This window comes from Zootoca vivipara, chromosome 5, assembly GCF_965207765.1.
Source record: "Zootoca vivipara chromosome 5, rZooViv2.hap1.1, whole genome shotgun sequence".
Taxonomy (NCBI): domain Eukaryota; kingdom Metazoa; phylum Chordata; class Lepidosauria; order Squamata; family Lacertidae; genus Zootoca; species Zootoca vivipara.
Window position 1 is genome coordinate 28,461,972 of NC_142588.1, and position 18,524 is coordinate 28,480,495.

General features: G+C 45.1%; 1 protein-coding gene across 4 annotated transcripts in view; it reads right to left on the bottom strand.

The window, feature by feature from the left end:
• PALD1 (phosphatase domain containing paladin 1) overlaps positions 1-18,524 on the bottom strand; it is a 98,422-nt gene that overhangs the window by 38,297 nt on the left and 41,601 nt on the right. For all 4 annotated transcript variants that reach the window (XM_060274899.2, XM_035137654.3, XM_035137657.3 and 1 more), the window contains exons 2-13: positions 15,742-15,933; positions 15,148-15,250; positions 14,345-14,524; positions 13,222-13,386; positions 12,136-12,296; positions 10,991-11,066; positions 9,245-9,396; positions 8,125-8,221; positions 7,179-7,283; positions 2,558-2,653; positions 684-818; positions 152-268 (exon numbers count right to left, since the gene is read on the bottom strand). In XM_060274899.2, coding sequence (XP_060130882.2) covers positions 152-268; positions 684-818; positions 2,558-2,653; positions 7,179-7,283; positions 8,125-8,221; positions 9,245-9,396; positions 10,991-11,066; positions 12,136-12,296; positions 13,222-13,386; positions 14,345-14,524; positions 15,148-15,250; positions 15,742-15,933 — 1,579 coding nt within the window. The remainder of the gene's footprint in view (positions 1-151; positions 269-683; positions 819-2,557; positions 2,654-7,178; positions 7,284-8,124; positions 8,222-9,244; positions 9,397-10,990; positions 11,067-12,135; positions 12,297-13,221; positions 13,387-14,344; positions 14,525-15,147; positions 15,251-15,741; positions 15,934-18,524) is intronic.

Here is an 18,524-nt window from a genome sequence, read left to right on the forward strand (position 1 = left end):
TCTTTTTATTTTATATTTTAAGGATCAAATTCCTGTTTTGATTTTTAAATAAAATAAATAATAATAATAATAACGCCTGTTTTTAACTCAAGAGCTCTCTGGCCCTATCTCAGTCTCTCTTCCCAGAAACTACACAGCATTGTTCAATTACCTTGGCATTCGGCTGTGCCATCCCATACACAGGCATCTTGGGGACTCTCCGGAAGTTGGCCACGCTCATCTCCTTGACTGTGCTGAGGACATCTGGAGAAAACCTTTCATTCACCACCTGCGGCAGAAGAAATCTCTAAAGGCTGCGGCAAACAACAAGGAGATCAATTACATCCAGAAGTGGGAGCCAGTGTGGCACAGTGGTTAGAGTGTTGGACTATGAACCTGGGAGACTTAAGGTTCGAATCCCCACTTGGCCTCAGCCTAACCTACCTCACAGAGTTGTTGTGAGGATAAAATGGGGAGAACTGTGTATGGCTCCTTGGAGGAAAGGTGGGATATAAATGTAGTTTTGGTAGTAATAAATAATAATAATAATAATTCTTACAGAAATGTAATAAAATGCAGAGCTGCTGCCCAAGATGGCTCCAAAGAAGGGTGTTCAAGAGCCAAGCAGTGAAGGCAGGCTGATCAGGGTAAATATATTTAACAATAACAACAACAACAACAACAACTCAAAAGAGTTGACTCACCAGCACCCGTGCCCCCTTAGTTATCTGCTCCCCTGTGACCACAAGCTCCGACAGGTTCATGTTGGCCTGAAGCCTGTATAGTTCAGAGTGCCTGCACATCCATCGGCTGAAATCGAGGGCAAAAGCAAGGGGGTACTTCCAGTCCAGGAAAGGGAGAAAAGACAGACAGGGACATTGTCAGAAGCAGGCTGCAACCCAACGTGCTGCACACATCGCAAGTAATTGTTACAAAACATGGCATCTTGTTGGCACAAATACACTTTATCTTCTCCTTATGGAATAAGGCACATTGGCTGAAGATGCTGCTCGTTGAGGCCATAAGCTTAGCAGCAGAGAGAATTATGTAAACGTTTTGTTGGGAATGGAAGACAGCAGTTAGCCAAATGGTGGCCAAATCTGCTGTCGCAGCACAGGATAGAAGGTTGTCCTTTTCCCTTTCCTTTCCTGTAAACCAGTGTTTCTCAACCTGACCGCTGGTGTTGCTAACTAGGGATGATGGGATTTGTTGTCCAAAAACAGCTGGGAAACACTTGCTGTAAACTAACATGGCAAATTGTCAAAGGGGTTTTGCTTGATTTGACTGAGCTGAAGGTTTCATTTATTACAGAGCTCGTAACGTTTTCATCATAGTGACCACTGAGTGAACGGTGAAGAGCAGTGGGAATGACAGTGACACTGACAACAGCCAACTTGATGCCTTTGGCCAGCGCACTAAAAGTTTATCTAGCACAAGCCAACCCTCTTTACAATTTGATCTGACCACAGACTCCCAAGAGCTTGCCAGCAGAGAAACTTTTGATGACTGGATGGGTTCAGCATTCACTTCAGTCTCCCTGGGGTTCACGTTCAGTTTCCATTGTGTGCAAGTGAAATGTTTAAAAGGGTGGAACTAAACAATGTGGATTCAGCATTTCGCAAGGACCCCCACTTTCCATGTGGGTCTGCTCAGGCTTCCCCCACCCCACAGCTGTGGTGCCTAGGCTGTGGAACCCCCTCCAAGCTTGCTTTCCCCTCTTCCCTCCCATTTCATTTTCCTCCTGTGTTTAGACAGCAAGTCTTAGGGGGCAAGGGACCATATTGGAACTGGCTTTTGTAAGCTGCTCTCAGAGCCTTTTTTGGCTAAAAGGGAAGGCAGGTATAAATGCTGCAAATAAATAAACAATCCAGAATAATTTCTGATTTGCTTTCAGAAACTTAGGCTCACTGGTCATCTTCAATGGGAAGGCAGGAAATAATAATGATGACGACAACAACAACAATTTATTATTTATACCCCACCCATCTGGTTTCCCCAGCCACTCTGGGCAGCTTCCAACAGAATATTAAAATACAATAATCTATTAAACATTAAAAACTTCCCTAAACAGGGCTGCCTTCAGGTGTGTTCTAAAAGCCTGGTAGTTGTTTTTCTCTTTGACATCTGGTGGGAGGGCGTTCCATGGGGCAGGTGCCATTACCGAGAAGGCCCTCTGCCTGGTTCCCTGCAACTTGGCTTCTCGCAGTGAGGGAACCGCCAGAAGGCCCTCGGCACTGGACCTCAGTGTCTGGGCAGAACGATGGGGGTGGAGACGCTCATTCAGGTACTGTATACTGGCTTTAAAGGTCATCACCAACACTTTGAACTGTGCTCAGAAACATACTAAATCTCTTTATACTTTATACTAAAATGTATAAAATCTCTTTAAGAACAAAGCAAGCAATACGAGGCTCTGAAGAAAGAGGCTTGGTGTCTGGTTCCTACCCCTCTTGGCACTGCAACCTCTAGTTCCACTTTCCCTGACATATGTAAGATATCTGTGCCCCATCACTGGGTACACCTGGCAAGGGTGGAAAAATGCACAGCATCATTTAGGAGCTCAGGGAAGAATACTCACCTGTTCATGAAGGTAATAGTTGAAAGCTATCAAGTAGAAGTAGCGCTCAAGGCTCTGCAACGTCCTCTGAAGGAAATACTCTTTGGTGCTGTTCCCCTACAATGCAAACACACAAATAATAATATTACTAAGAGGCACTTGCCGTTGTTGTTGTTGTTAAATTTGCATCCTACCCTTCCTCCCAAAGGAGCCCTGGGCAGCAAACACCAAGTGACAAAACAATAAAAACATCTTAAAAGCAATTCCAATACAGGCACAGACTGGGACAGATCTCAGCTTAAAAGTTTTGAAGAAGGTGGATTGTATTTGGTAGGCACCAAGAAGACGGAAGCTGTGTAACTTTCAAGGGGAAGGGATTCCAAAGCGTAGGCACTACCACACTAAAAGCCTGACGGTGCAGAATGAATATCCTAATAAGAAGGTATCTCCAGGAGGCCCTCACCTGCAGAGTAGGGCTAGGCGATATCTGGTTTTCAACACCCATGGAATTCCATGGTTGAGTGAGGATTTGACTGATTCCCCCTGTCCAACTCCGAAACTAAACTATATTGGCTCTCCATATGGAAAATGTAGAACTTTAACATTTGACTCTATTTATAAAGGGTCTACATTCTGCTTTTGGGAGGTGTGGCAAGGACAGAGAAAGAATTTGGCAAGTGGTCCAGTGGAAATCTGTGACATTACATAATTCCCTCCCGTTAATATTTACTTGTTATCCCATAAGAGAATTCCGGCCACAAGTCATTTCTCAAAGAGATTTAGGAACATGCTCAGGACTGAACTGAACATTCTCCTGCATGGAAAATATGCAGCTACAGTATGTGTTAAAGGGGGAGAGAGAAGAGATAACTGGACACGCTCCACATTTAAGTCTCCCTAATTATCTGTGGGGTGAAGGTGAGGCAAACTGTGACACACTTTATGGCTGCCCTCTTAACATTCATTTGTCGAGTGAGCGATACCATGTTTTTTGTTACCATAAACTTATATACGAGCCTGTAAACCAAACGGTCCCTTCCTGCCTTTTCTCGGTGAAAGAAGACTGAATGGTGCAGATATCAGATTTATATGTGATTTATCAAGACAAATGTAGCCAGCCCACCAACTGTGGCCTGCCAGGTACCCGTCAACCTCTCCCATTTTTGCAGTTCCAGATTTTTTTTTGGGGGGGGGGAGGTAAAGAGAAGGATATTTAGCCTCTCTATAGCAGGCAGCCATTAGTGGCTTTTGAGATGGAATCAGAGGATTTACAAGCTGGAAAAGCATGGCATACACTATAAACATAGATTTACACAGACACACATCGCTCTTCCTCCATGATGCATTTTGTCCAATGAGAACATAACCCCAGGGAAATTTTCCATTGTTTTAAGAAGAGCTGTTGCTGTGTTTGAACTTCAAATAAACAGTCCCTGTGTTTGAAATGTAGAGCGGGGTCCAAAGGCTTATTTCTCAGAGCCGCTGAGGACATACGCCAGCCGCATCCTGCAAAGGCCAAACTGAAATTCACCCCGACAGGAAAACCAGGGCTGCATTCGCAAAATGGCTGCTCCTGAGCTCCATTTGCAAAATGGAGTGGTTCTTCCCCATCCTTTCCCCCCTTGCAACAAGCTCATGAGGTAGATAAGGTTGTGATGAGACAGTGTCTGGTCCAAAGTTACCCAGTGATCTTCAAACCTGAGGCTCAAGAGCCGGGCCCTATCATGAGGCACAGTAAGGTAGCTGCCTCAAGCAGAGGGTCAACGCTTGGCACACCAACCAGGTTGCTCCTCTGCAAGCAGGGCTTACACCTGCTGCCTTTTAAATTAAGAGAATTCAAAGGAAGCGCTTAAATCACACTCCTGATTCTTCCTTTAAAGTGGTATCACCTGACACCATAGGATGCCACACCCCTGACAGGTGGGTAGCCCTGCCTACCAGTCACAAGTGGTCTGCAGAGGGTGGATTAGAGCAGGATTAAAGAACCTCAGGCCTGAGGGGTGAATGTGGCCTTCCGAGCCTCTCTGCCTGCTCCTTGGGATTCCCGCCAGAGTCCACATCCCCTTTTCCCCACCACGCCCCTCCTTGGCGTGTTTCTGATGGGCAAGAATGCATCCGGGAACTCCCACAATGCTTTGAAGCATTATGTCAGGTGACAGGATGTCAGGTGATTCAGTTGGATGGAGGACAGAGGGGGCTGTGTGACTGTGGCCCCCAGAACAATGACTAGAAGGGAATTAAGACTCTTCAGGCTAAAGAAATGGTTCTCAACCCCAATTAAAGTACTAGGCAACAGAAGAGGAAGAGGAAGAAGAGGAAGAAGAGGAAGAAGAGGAAGAAGAGGAGGAGGAGGAGGAGGAGGAGGAGGAGGAAGAGGAAGAGGAAGAGGAAGAGGAAGAGGAAGAGGAAGAGGAAGAGGAAGAAGAAGAAGAATTTGTTGGGCAGCTTCCAACAAATTAAAACATTAATAAGCACAGTAAACATTGATGAAACATTAAAAATTGAAGGACTGTTACTTCAATCTTCTTTTCCAAGGTGCAGCTGCCGTCGCTTCCTTGCAAAAATTAAAAACCTAGAGTTGGATATAGCACTTTTTTTACAGGAGACTAACTGCAGCTAACAGAGCTGGATTAAGGCAGGGATGAGGAACCTCAGGGTGGGAGCCAAATGTGGCCCTCCAGACATCTGTATCCGGCCCTCGAGATCCTCCTCATTCCACACCCCTTCCCCAGCCAAGCCCCTCCCCCCCCGGGCCACATCCTCACCAGCCCTGCCTTGCACCTCCCATGCCTGTCAGACACAGCCCTTGCGAAGGAAGGAAGAGAAGAAAAAGAGACAAAGGCATTGCATAACTGTCAAGAGAAAAAGACCCTCAGGTATGGGAGGGAACGAGCTTTTAATGAGAGTTCAGCCTTGCCACCACACATTGCCCCAGTGGTGTAAGACAGTTTCCTTGCAAGTGCAGGGCTCCTTGGCTCCTTCAGCCAAGCAGGAGGTGGAGCAGAAGTTAAATCCCTTCTGCTGTGAGCTCTGGCACCACTACCTTCTGGTGCAGCCCTGGCACCACCAGCCCCCCTGGAAGAAAAGTACTTCCCAAATGCGATTATAAAAAAACAAATAATAGCAAGCCATTTTATCTTCAATGGCAAGTGTCCTCTTGAAAAAACAATATATCCTTCCGGTTTCCTGAATAAACATTAGGAAAGCTTTCTGACTTTCAGTACAAACTGTCCTCGTTTATAGCCGTAATTTACACCTGAAGAATTTCATAGTCTATCCTGTTCATGTCTTTAGGCACATGGGGGGGGAGGGGCGATGCAGGGAGGGCAGGGGAGAGACGCACCCAAAAGGAAAATTGAAGCAGCTTGTCCCCCTGTGCTCATCTTTCCTTTTTCACATTTCTTGTCAACTATTAGCAAAAAACTGCATGTCAGGAACGGAGAGTGCATTTTCTCAAAAAACGAAACCAAAAAATCTAAGAAGCAGCGAGGACAGATGGAGCCGAGTCCCGGAACTATTGAGAACTGTACACACTAATTAACAACAGTGGGTCCAATAAGAGGCAACACATAACACCGACAATGAACTGGTATGCAAAAGGAGAAAATGTCTAATGAAGCTTGGGAGAACTAATGAGCAAGTATAATTTCTATAAAACATGCTATGCTGAATGGGGCTACTCCATGGCCCTTGGAAGTCCTTGGAAGATTTTTAATGTACTACGTATAATACTTATTTTTTTAAATGATTCTAGGGAAGCAAGATGCTACGATATTCTGCAGAGGCAAAGTCACATGTGCATGTATACCAATATAAGTTCCTAGCTAGAATGAGTTGCAGCAACACAACTAAGCCACTTCCCCGCAAAGCTACTGAAAGTTGTTGTTGTTTAGTCGTTCAGTCGTGTCCGACTCTTTGTGACCCCATGGACCAGAGCACACCAGACACTCCTGTCTTCCACTGCCTCCCGCAGTTTGGTCAGACTCATGTTCGTAGCTTCGAGAACACTGTCCAACCATCTCGTCCTCTGTCGTCCCCTTCTCCTAGTGCCCTCCATCTTTCCCAAGTTGTTAGGATACCCCAATTCCCCTCACAGAGCTACAATCCCCAGAGTGGTTTAACAATCAGTATCAGTATCAAAACCTTTATTGGCATCACTTGCAAACATTCAAAGTAAATAGGCCAGTACGATCTTGTTGTCATATCAGGGTTTAACAATCAATCCCTCTTCCCAGGAAACTCTGGGAACTGTAGTGCTGTGAGAGGAATAGGGGTCTCCTAACAACTCTCGGCACTTTAAGCAAACTACAGTTCCCAGCAGCCATGGAGGCAGGAATGACTGTTTAAAGTGGTATGCGACGGCTTTAATGTATAGTGCAATGGAGCCGAAGTCCAATTTTAAAAGGTGGGCTTTCTTTCAAGGAAGCATCAGTTGTGAGCTGAGTTAGACTTACATTAAATATCCCAATGTCCCTTAGAAATGCATAATTATAACATGGGCCAGACCCAGCTGCAGACGCCACTTTAGGAAACCTAATAACGCCATAAGCTTAGGTCAACATTTTAAGTAGTAAACTAATTCAATAATTAAATTAAGTTAAATACTTAAAATTTTAAGAAGGAGGCTCAGCCTGACCAATACCTGAATCCGATAATCTTCTCCAATCCCTTCCAGCTTCTTCTTATTCTCGTAAATGGCTTCCTTCAGGTCATGCATTTCCGAACACAAGGAAATGGCGGAATCCACCTTAGAAAGCCAAAAGGCAAATGTCAATCTACGCAAGAGAGAGGATTCCATCCCCTTCAATCTCTTGCATGCTACATTTGCCTCCCATTGGTCTTATCGCCCGGAAAGGCACTCCCCAGTTTAACAGTACAGTTCAAAATTGCGGTCACTTTCTGGACAACCTTCAAACTTATCAAGTTCACAGGTAATGGAAAAGTTTCCAGCGTAGATGCATTCACTTTCTTCAGGGGGTGTGTGTGTGAGAACAACCAGGGAGAATAAACTGCTTTGGTTTTGACTGTGCTGATCTCTTATCCAGGTTTTATTAAATTTGTTTTACTATTCCATGCATTTGTATAGAACCCCACAAAAAGGTGCTGGTAGGTACAACCTAATTAAAAGAAAGTCCATCATCAACCTCCATTATGCAAAGAATGCTAAAGGAGCAATGCCACCAATGTGTGCGCCCCAAACTTTTCATGCTGGTGACACACTTTTTGGACACGCATCATTTTGCGGCACAGTAATTCAGCTTTACTAGCAAACCAGAGGTTAAGCTAACCCCTTTCCAGCCCCAGGAGCTTGGGGAGTGTTCGCGCGACACACAGTTTGGAAAGCTCTGTTCTACTGGCTGTTGTGAAGAGAGCTTTGACAATCGCTTCTGGACAACTGCGATAACACTGCCTTGGAGAGATACGGCGTGCTTGGTTCTACATCAGCAGCTGCCGTGGGCAAGGACTTCAGGCAGCAGCAATTGGGGGGGGGAGAAAGGGAGTCAAGAGAAAGGCAAGGGCAGCAGGGGGTGGGTGTCGTGGACTTTATTGCCAAGGCTCCACCTGCAAATCAATGCAAATTTGCTTACCTCCTCAACTATCTGCTGGCCTTTCGGTACTATGTCAATGAAGGTCTGAATAATTCGAAATCGATCCCTTGGCAAAGATTTAGTGGGCTGTGGAAGGCTGTAATTGGAAAAGGGAAAAATATGATTTCTTTAATGTGAAGTGAAGTCTCTCTCTCTCTCTCTCTCTCTCTCTCTCTCTCTCTCTCTCTCACACACACACACACACACACACACACACAAAGCTATGTCAACTTGAGAGCACAATTCCACCCATTCAAAAATATCCATCAGATGTAATCCCCTGCTCCATACACCACCACTCTCATATAGACACACACAAGCCATGGTGATTATTATGTCCACACTCAATGAAATATCATTTTGCTTCAAGAGCTGGTCACTTATATACTACTGCAGGAGTCAATAATGTCTCCCAAGCCAATTATTTCATAATCCTTTTTTTCCTGTTCTGCATTTTGGTCATCTACACGCAACATCTAAAATTCACAGAATCAAGGATTTAGATCATAGAATCACAGAATCGTAGAGTTGGAAGGGACCCTAACAGTCCTCTAGTCCAACCCCCTGCAATGTAGGAATATAAGCAGTGCATGCTTTGTTTTCCCAGGATAATAACCCTAGAGCAGCCTTTCTCAACCTTGGTTCCCCAGCTGTTGTTGGACTACGACTCCCATCATCCCTGACCACTGATCCTGCTAGCTAGGCATGATGGGAATTGTAGTCCAACAACAGCTGTGGACCCAAGGTTGAGAAATGCTGCCCTAGAACATCTAGGGTTCCCACACGTGCTTCCGCTATAGTTTATGGTGTGGCTCAGTTACTTGAGGCACTGCGAACTATTTGCACTGTCATACTTGCTCCCACCAATCCAAGTTATAGCAACAATGGAAAGTAAGACACTGTGGACCAGGGTACAAAGACTGATCTGCAAGGGAGAGTGGTGTATGGAGGCGAAACCTAAAAGAGTATTCTGTCCCCTTGAAACTATATAGTTCCAAATGGAGTACAACCCCAACATTTGGATGTAAGGGAAGCCAAGATCTCCAATGCCAGTCAAACCAACACTCCTCCCTCTCAGATTCATTTCCATTATGGAAAATGGATGAAAAAGCATACTTACTCTTGTTTCTGCAGCCCACCCTTGCGGTGATAAAGCACCAGAGTGCCCAAAACCATGCCTAGGTTGGTCCTTCCGACTCCTGTTTGGCAGCTGAAGAGCAGGGCGGGAGGAGGCCTGCTGGGGTCTTGGAGAAGGAGCACATTTGGACTTTCCTGCAGGACAAAAATACAGTGCAAGGACATTTCTTGGGCTGCCATTCCCTCAAATTGACATCCGATGGGGCCAGAGGAGAGGCCTCTTTTACAACCTGGGAAATAACAGGCTTGCACCACTGCAGCACAGGAGGGAGAGAAAAGTACATGGCAGAAAGAGGGTAGCGGGCATTTCTCCCAAACTAGTCCGCCATCTTGTTCATTCTGCTATCAGGGGGGGTTGATAAGTTATGTTGCTCATGTCACATATGGTTTAATCCAGGGATGCTGAACTTGTAGCCCTCCAAATGCTGCCGGGACTTCAATTCCCAGCATCCCTGACCTTTGGCTGTGCTACCTGGGGCTGATGGGAGTTGCAGTCCCACGCCATTTGGAAGGACACAGAGTTCCCTATCCCACCAAGCACACTGGACTTGTGATTGATATCTCATGCTAGATTGCAATCTTCGTGGGGGGGGGGGGAGAAATCACTGATTTCAAACAAAGTCCAAACCGCAAACTTATTTGGGGCTTGCATAAAATGTACAACATCTAAGCCAGACATCCCCAAACTTCGGCCCTCCAGATGTTTTGGACTACAATTCCCATCTTCCCCGACCACTGGCCCTGTTAGCCAGGGATCATGGGAGTTGTAGGCCAAAACATCTGGAGGGCCGCAGTTTGGGGATGCCTGATCTAAGCAGTCTCTAAAGTAAATGTGGAAAACCAGAATGCTTCAACTCCCAACTTATACTGGAGTGGTATAGAGGATACAGTTGACCGGGTGCCTTAATAAATAAACAGAAGAGTTGGCAAGAAGACAAAAAGTGATTGACTTTTACATGCTGCTGCTGCTGTTTCTTTTACTACTGTTTGATTTCTTTTTTTAATGATGTACCATTAGTTTGTTTTTAAAATGAGCTGCCTTGAGTGCTCTTTGTGGAGTGTGGTATATAAAAATGAACACAAAAAAAAGAGAGAGAAGCACATTCCAAAATGGCTTACTGTCCCCAAAAGCCAGGAAGATCTTCTTACACACACACACCAAAAACAAAAACCTTTCTCAAATTAGTTTCATATATTAAACATGGTTGAAAACTCCTTGGGAGGCAGAAATATTGAAAAATGCATTTCTATTCCTTGTTATCGACAGAACAATATTTCCTTTCTAAAACAATCTTATGCCTGCAGTTTCAAGCCTCGCTGATTTCAAATAAAATCAATGAAACTTTTTGAAAAGTGTTTTGAACTTGTGGCTGGGTCACACACCTTTTTAAAAAAAAAAAAACCTGTGTGGGTAGACATTTGGGTTTTTCACATCAGGCATCCAAGCATGGTCGCGAAACTCCAGACATGCTCCCAAAGCGAATATTGGTATACCAACAAATGCATGTACTCAGCTTCAAGCTCCGGAGCGCCAAAAAAATCAGCCACCACTTTTACTTTTATGTGCATGGCAGCAGCAGGCAAAAGGAAGGAAAGATAAACCTTTCACCAACAAACGGCATCCAACATGCGCTACCTTACCTTGAACAACCTTGCATGTTGCCACCTGTTTAAAATAGAGGATGCTCAAGGCAGCTAGTAGACCTTAACATTCTTTGGCAGCCCTTACCCTGAGGAAACTGATGAAAGCATCGAGTTGTGCTTCCAAGGGGGCTCCGTCCATAGGCAAAGGCAGCCGGTGGTACCTGCCAAGAAAGAAGGCACATGCTACCGGGAGCAGAGAGACAAAAACAGCCAGGATCAAAACTATAGGTGATTTTTTAAATATATATTTTTACACTGCGTTGTCAATTCCACGCCTCCAGAAGTTAGGGTAATTCAATGTGCCACCATGGAAAGGAGGAGGAACCCACATACGATGCCTGTGGCAACCTGCTAAATTCAGTCCACTCGTCCCCCCAGTTGTTCCGTGATAAGCCTCTGTAGTAGGGCCGTGTTCGGTTCTTGCCATTGTTGTGTGCCTCAGTGGTGTAACAGCCTGCTTGCTTTCTGAACTTACAGGCTGTGTGCAAGGTTTCCCCTCTCAACAAAAATACTTTTATTCTTTAAACACCATTACCATTATTATTACAGTGGTACCTTGGTTCTCAAACGGCTTAGCTGTCGAACAAATCGGCTCCCAAACGCTGCAAACCCGAAAGCGAGTGTTCCAGTTTGCGAACGTTTTTCGGAAGCCGAATGTCTGCTGCGGCTTCCGCTTGAGTGCAGGAAGCTCCTGCAGACAATTGGAAGTCGTGCCTTTCGTTTTCGGAGTCAAACAGACTCCCGGAATGGATTATGTTCGAGAACCAAGGTTCCACTGTATTATTATTTATTATTATTACCTGTCCTGACAATAATTTGAAATTTAGAATTAAAAACAGTTAAAACAAATTACAGTCACAGGAATATGATGGATAGTCCTTAGTATTATACCAGACACACCTCTGTGGGGTGTTCCACAACTTAGGGGGGGCTGCCACAGAAAATGTCTCTTCCAAGCTGCCACCACTTATGAACATAGAAGAATACTAAGGGGGACACAACTGCTAATCTATTTACAGGTAAAATGTTTGTCCTTGAGGAAAGTACAAAATGTTTTTACAGTTCTATTACCTTACGGGGGGGCGGAACCCTTACTAAAACACACACACACACACACTGAGGAAAAGGAAGATAAAATGGGCAAAGAACATTTGAAAAGAAGAGATAGCCAAGTTAACAGGAATGATATAATCAAGCAGGGGCGGTTTTCTTTTCTCACAGAAAAGTTACCTGTAAGATGGCAGCAAGAAGACGGGCCTCTTATACACTTCTTCTGTCACGTGGATGTCTTCTTCATAGCGGATTCTCACCGAATGGGGCTCATCTTTGAAATGCTCGATATCGTTGTAGACGTAATATGTGTTCTCCTTCAGCTGGGCGAAGTCATGTATCTTCAACAGATAAATCCAATTAACCAACCTGAGAAGAGCTTTGCTTTATAAAACACGCCTCCACAACTTCCCTACACACACACACCCTCCCAAAGAGTACCCACTGGCCTAATATTTTACCACAGAGACATTAGAACGCCATGCTGTTCTGGTAAATTTCAAGTTAGAGGAATAAGTCCATTCTACCCAATCACATGGTTTATCCCGGTAGGAGCTGTGCCACTGAATCGAGAGGCACCATGGCAGATATCAGCGTATCCCGCTGAAAACTTAACGGACAGGTTACCATGGCAACCTGGGAACCACTTCCTATCCCCTAGCCCAGTCCTATCCAGTAAGGCAGATGCTACTGAAACAATGCTGGACTACACCATGACAAAGGGGCTCCCAGAATACCATGCCAATATACCCATTTATCCTCTCAGCAGAATATGAAGTTGTCCAATATGGCTTCCCAGTTCTACAACACAAAAATATCAGTGAACACACACACACGCATACTGACTTCCCATCAATAAACTACATGACCAGCTGAATAATTCAAGTTCGTACCTACCATCTAGCTATATTTTTAAAAAATACCAAAAAAAAAGCCAGAAGATCTGGAATAAAGGACTCCAGTGCTGCCAGTCCTGAGCTAGACAGATCAATGGTCTGACTTTAAGAACTAGCCCAACTAGCCCAGCATCCTGTTCTCACAGTGGCTAGCCAGATGCCGGTTGGAAGCCCTCAAAGCAGGACCCGAGCACCACAGACACTCTCCCCACTTCCGGTTCCCAGGAACAGGTACATGGAACAGCTTCCTATGTCTGCTGTAGTGGAATTAAGTGGCAAGGCACTGAGACAAGGAATGAATGGACAATCCCATCTCTAGCAGGTCTCACAGTACCGTGCAACCTCCTCAGACACTAAAAAAAAACCCCACCTCTTTCCGTATAGAGAGCTCCAGGTTTTCGACTTTGACACCCCTGTGCAGGCTGTGCAGATTTTCGTGCAGGTTCTCCTTTCCCCTGGGAGTGTAGGGCATGAAGTCGTTGTCCACGTGCAGAAAAAGCACGGGTTCCTCACGGACACAGAATACGATGCACTCCTGCTGCAACAGAGAGGAAAGTGTTGGCTAAACGGTGTTGGTAAGCGAAGATAAGAGCCCGTTTGTGGCATTGCCACTTTCCTATGGGGCACCTCTCTTTTTTTAAAAAAAAAAAACTTCTAGCATTTATTTTTGACTCTAGTGACCCTGACTAACTATATGGACTATGTGCTACATGAATAACAGCTCGAGGCAAAGCTCCTAGGTGCTGTTCCGAGAAGAATAAAAGATTCACTACATCACGGTCTTCATGTACATATTAAAGTGGAATCTTTTCGTTCTGTTCCCACTCAACAGCTATATTTGGATTCATCGAACACATGTACACATGTGGGAGTGGGAGTGTAAGAACACCACGCACATATTCGTATAGTTATAGGGACACGGAAGCATGAGGCTAACGGCACATCGTAGCAGAAAGCAGATAGGAACTTATGACATAATCAGAAGCACACCAAGGCACACACAAAACTGCTTTGCTAACATCTCAAATGTAGAACGGATGGGCAACAGATTTCAGTAGCGCCTGTGTCCTCAATCTGATAAAATTGACAGCATTTACTTGGACTTTGTTATTTTGACTCCGGTGCAACTACTCATCCTACTATTTCATAGTTTGTTCGTCTTGTAATTTTTGTAGGTTATCATTGCACTCCCTGTTTTATATGCATTACAAAATGAAATGATAATAATTAAAGGTTTACAAAAATAAGGATGTCATCGTGCCGGTCCTCAATGATTTCTTTATTCTTTGTTTCATTAACATGTATACACCCGATGGTTGTTAAAAAAAGCAGCCTCAAAGCAAATAGCGAATGGGATTTTTAAAAGTAAAATCATCAGTATGAACAGCCCTTATGCATTGAAAGAACATGTGGAGGGATGTGGGAGTAGTGAACTGTTGTTCTCATTCGCATTCTGAGTTGTGCATTAGCTTTACTTCCATGCATGCACAGACCTTATGGCCGTCGCTCTGCAGTTTCTGCAGGACCTGGTTGAATCCGTTGAGGGTGGGCTGGCCCATCCCAAACACAGAATATCCCCCTTTCGCCTGCCGAAAATTCGGAGCACCGCAGCTGCTGGCAGTGTTGAGGACATCTAGCTTGCTGTATACATCACGGACCATAAAATATTTCCCCTGTAGAGGGAAGGAAATAAGAAAGTAGAAAAACTATAATGCCTATTTCAACATGGAAAAGAAGGCAGGATGCTATGGGCTAGATTCAGCTGTTAAGTCCTGCTAGCGGAAGCCAGTGCAAGTTTTTCTGCTAGTGCAATGAGCCTTTTTGCCCCCATGGGCCACCCAAACCCCACAAACTTGACTTTGGGAGGGTCAGGGGAACCTCCAAAACAGGGTCCAGGGGAAGGAAAGGGGAGATCGTTCCAACCGACAGGCTTAAACGCTCACACTGGTGGAACAATCTCCAACCAACTTTTTCATACAACGCATAAACGCAGAATTTGCTGCCACAAGATGCAGTAATGTCCACTAGCTTAAATGACTTTAAAAGGGGATTGACACAGATTCGTGGAAGATATACAGCTATCTACTGTACTGGCTGTAGGGAACCTCCTACCCAGAGGCCATTTGCCAGATGGGCCAACAGCAGGAGAGGGCAACTGACTTCATGCTCCACTTTCTCCAGAGACATCTGGTTGGTCACAGTAGGAAGGGGCAGGGAGTGAGGAGAGGCTGTTCTTACATCCTTATGCCTCAGTCCCTGCATGCTGGATGCCCCGAGCCAAGTCTACGGCGCTCACCTGTACAAGGTAATGCTCCGGAGTAGACTCTGTAATCCGCCCCACAGTATAGCTGGCCTTCAACAAGTCATCATGAATCTGAAACTCTTCTTTGCAATTGTAGCTGTAAGAAGCACATGGAAGAAATTCATAGTGGGGTTATCTGCAATTAAATTATAAATTATAAAACAAAAACAAAAAACCAGTGTAACCAATACTGCAAACCACCGAAAGATTTGGCAGTAGATCCCAGTCTACTTTCTTTCCACCCCTAGTTTGGAGCACTGAGAAGAGATGAAAAGAGGTGTTAAGATGTTAGAAGTCTGTGAAGAGGAGGCTGCCTTATATAGCTCAGAATTGTCCACACTGGTTGTCAGCAGCTCTCCACAGTTCTGGGATGCTGGGAATTGAACCTGGCACCCTCTGCCCGAAAGCAGATGCTCTGCCATTGAGCGATGCCTCTTCTGCCAACATTCTGGTCTGCATCTAATCTTCCCTTCCCACTCTATGATTCTGTGATTCCATGGCCTGCGATTCTAAGACAATGGTTCTCTAAGCTACCAGCACGGAGGTTCAAGGAATTTCAGGAACATCACAGGTTGGAGGGCAACTCACGTAATGACTACAGGTGCCACCTTATTGGTAATAATCGATTTGGCCTTGTTGTTGTGGAGGCCGACCGTCTGGAAGGAGTGGATGCTGAGGGAATGGCGGTCGTCCATCGTTCCGCTGCCGTGGATATTCTCAAATGTCGCCGTCGTCGTCTGCTGAGCTGTGCTGGCAGTTGTACCCATAATCCACAGGCAGCTGTGCAAAATCAGACAGTGAAGAAAGGATACACGGAAAGATCAAAAGACTGCTTTTTCCGGGGTGAGGAGGAAGGAATACAAATATATCCAGGAAGAGGAAATTTGGATTTGACACAAACATACATAATCCTTTTAGAACAGCGGTGTTTAAACCATTTTCAGGAAAGCCCTGGAACTCCTAAAAAGTTTACCATTACCTCCTCAACAGGAAGGTAAGCAATGACTGACAAGCTCGTCCACCACCTACGATCTTCCCCTACGGTAGGTATGCAATTGTGATAGAGAATGTTGCACACTCAGTTCAGGAAAGGAAGATGCTGAAAGCAGTAAGTCCGAAAGCCACCCATTTATAGTTCCACCAGTTACGCTTATCTTGACATTTATAGATGGGTTTTGTTGGCTTCTAAGCATTAGTGGAGTACAAGACTAGTTTGAGGAAGTGGCTATATCCTCCGAGGAATATGCAGGATATTTTTGCACCGCCTACAGCAGTGGTTGGATTCCACTACAGACTCCCCCCCCCCCTCCCCAAACTGATCCCAGATATATGGGCCTTCTTTCATTACTGGGAAAACACAGAGAGATACACCTTGAGTGCTACCTTCTAGGTCCCAAGGCTAAGCTATGACTCAATAAAGATTCGGTTTCATTTAAACTCCTGGAAACTAAGTCACGTTAAGCTGCAAAACGCAGGACACACACCACCCACACACTCCCGCACCGAAGTACGAAGTTGAGCCCTGCTTCTTCCTAATCCTATTCATAAATAGCTTAATAACATTCCAACTCTCACAGGAACTTGGACACCCTTTGTATCTAAGAGAGCTTATGACAAAGACAATATTTGAACTGGAAGCTTGTGGCTACAACAGTGTGAGCCAGTATCCCATTTTTAATTAGCGGCCCGTTCTTCACCCTTTCCTCCCCACAGCATCAAATCCACACAGGCCTTAGAGGCTTCTCTTTATCTGTCACCGTACAGTAATCTATTTCCCCATCTTTCTCCAAGTTCACATACAGCTATACAGAGAGTGTCATGAGTGCCACTGCCTTCATGCCTAGTCCCATGCAGAACCATGAAAATATTTGGAACGTGACACTCCTAACCGCAGGCGATACTTGGCTCCTTGGAAGAGTCATACAAAATGTGACGTGCGAGTGTCACACATTGTCATACTTATCTGGCAACCTCTGGGAATCACAGCACCCTCGCCCCTCCACACTTTGCAGCCACCAATGTCATCTGCCCCTTCCAACTTTTAAGATAAAATACTTTTGATGATCGTTTGGTTGGGGGGCTGTCTGTTCCTTTTTGTGGGGGGTGGGAAGTGACTTCCCCTTTCTTCTTTGTTTTGAGAGTGGGAGGGGGGTTGTCTGTTGTTCTGCGGACCCAAGCATGACCAGTTTTGTTTGGGTTGGTTTCTTTTATTTTTTGGTATTTTGAGGGGGCCGTGAGCATGTGCAAAATGTTCAGCAGCCCCCACCCCACCCCCACCCAATACACACCACCTATTTTTTACTTGGGCAATTCCTAAAGCCAAGCTCTCTTGCCACCTTGTAACGGCAATTTAACAAACAGTAGTAGCTCACAGCAAGGGTATTGTGAAGCAGAAACTGAGCTTGTAGTATCGCTGCAGCCTAAAGCTGCACACCACAAGCCACTTAACTATGTCTATATTCCTCTGTGTAGTAAGGCTTGTGGACTAGAATGATGAAGAGGAATGACCCTTGCCTGAGAAAGCAGCTCATGCCACTATCAATGCCTTAAGTCAGGCATCCCCAAACTCTGGCCCTCCAGATGTTTTGGCCTACAACTCCCATGATCCCTAGCTAACAGGACCAGTGGTCGGGGAAGATGGGAATTGTAGTCCGAAACATCTGGAGGGCCGAAGTTTGAGGATGCCTGCCTTAAGTCTTTGAAATGTCGTATGATAAGGGTTTCAACTGCTGCTGCAGCAGCAGCAAAAGACCACCCCTGCGACTCCTTCTAGAATTTAAACTGATTAAAATGGTACACCTTTTCGCCTATTAACCAATGGGTAGTAAGAAAGGGGGTGGGCAAATATGTAACTGGCCCACCTTGAAGCCTCATTCTAATGAGAATTTTGCCGTGACAGATGCAGCTATTTTATATATATATATAAAACAATGCATGGGAAAGAAGAACGAATTTCTATCAAAGGGCCCAAATACGTTTTTGTTTCTAAGTCAGCCAGCAGATGGCACACCTGAGCAAGTGGGTGAATGGGCAAGTAGCTGATAGACAAAGAGACACGCCCACTTCCTGCAAAATTCCAAAGGAATGGAGTACAAGCCAGCATATCACGATACTGATCATAGCAGGTGGGCTTTTGACACCCAAAGTTTTGTTTTCTAAGCACACTCCATGAAATATCTGCATAGTAGTATACCGTGTACATGGGGAAACAAAGAAGAATATTTAAAATTGGAATATTCCTGCAAGATCCCAATAGGTAGAATAAACTGTGTGTGTCAAGAAAGACTGCTTGGGTGTGGCATCTATAGGGCTCCTCCTACCTTGTGAACTGTGAAAAGCCTGTTCACTGCCTCATATTGCTCAGCACATTG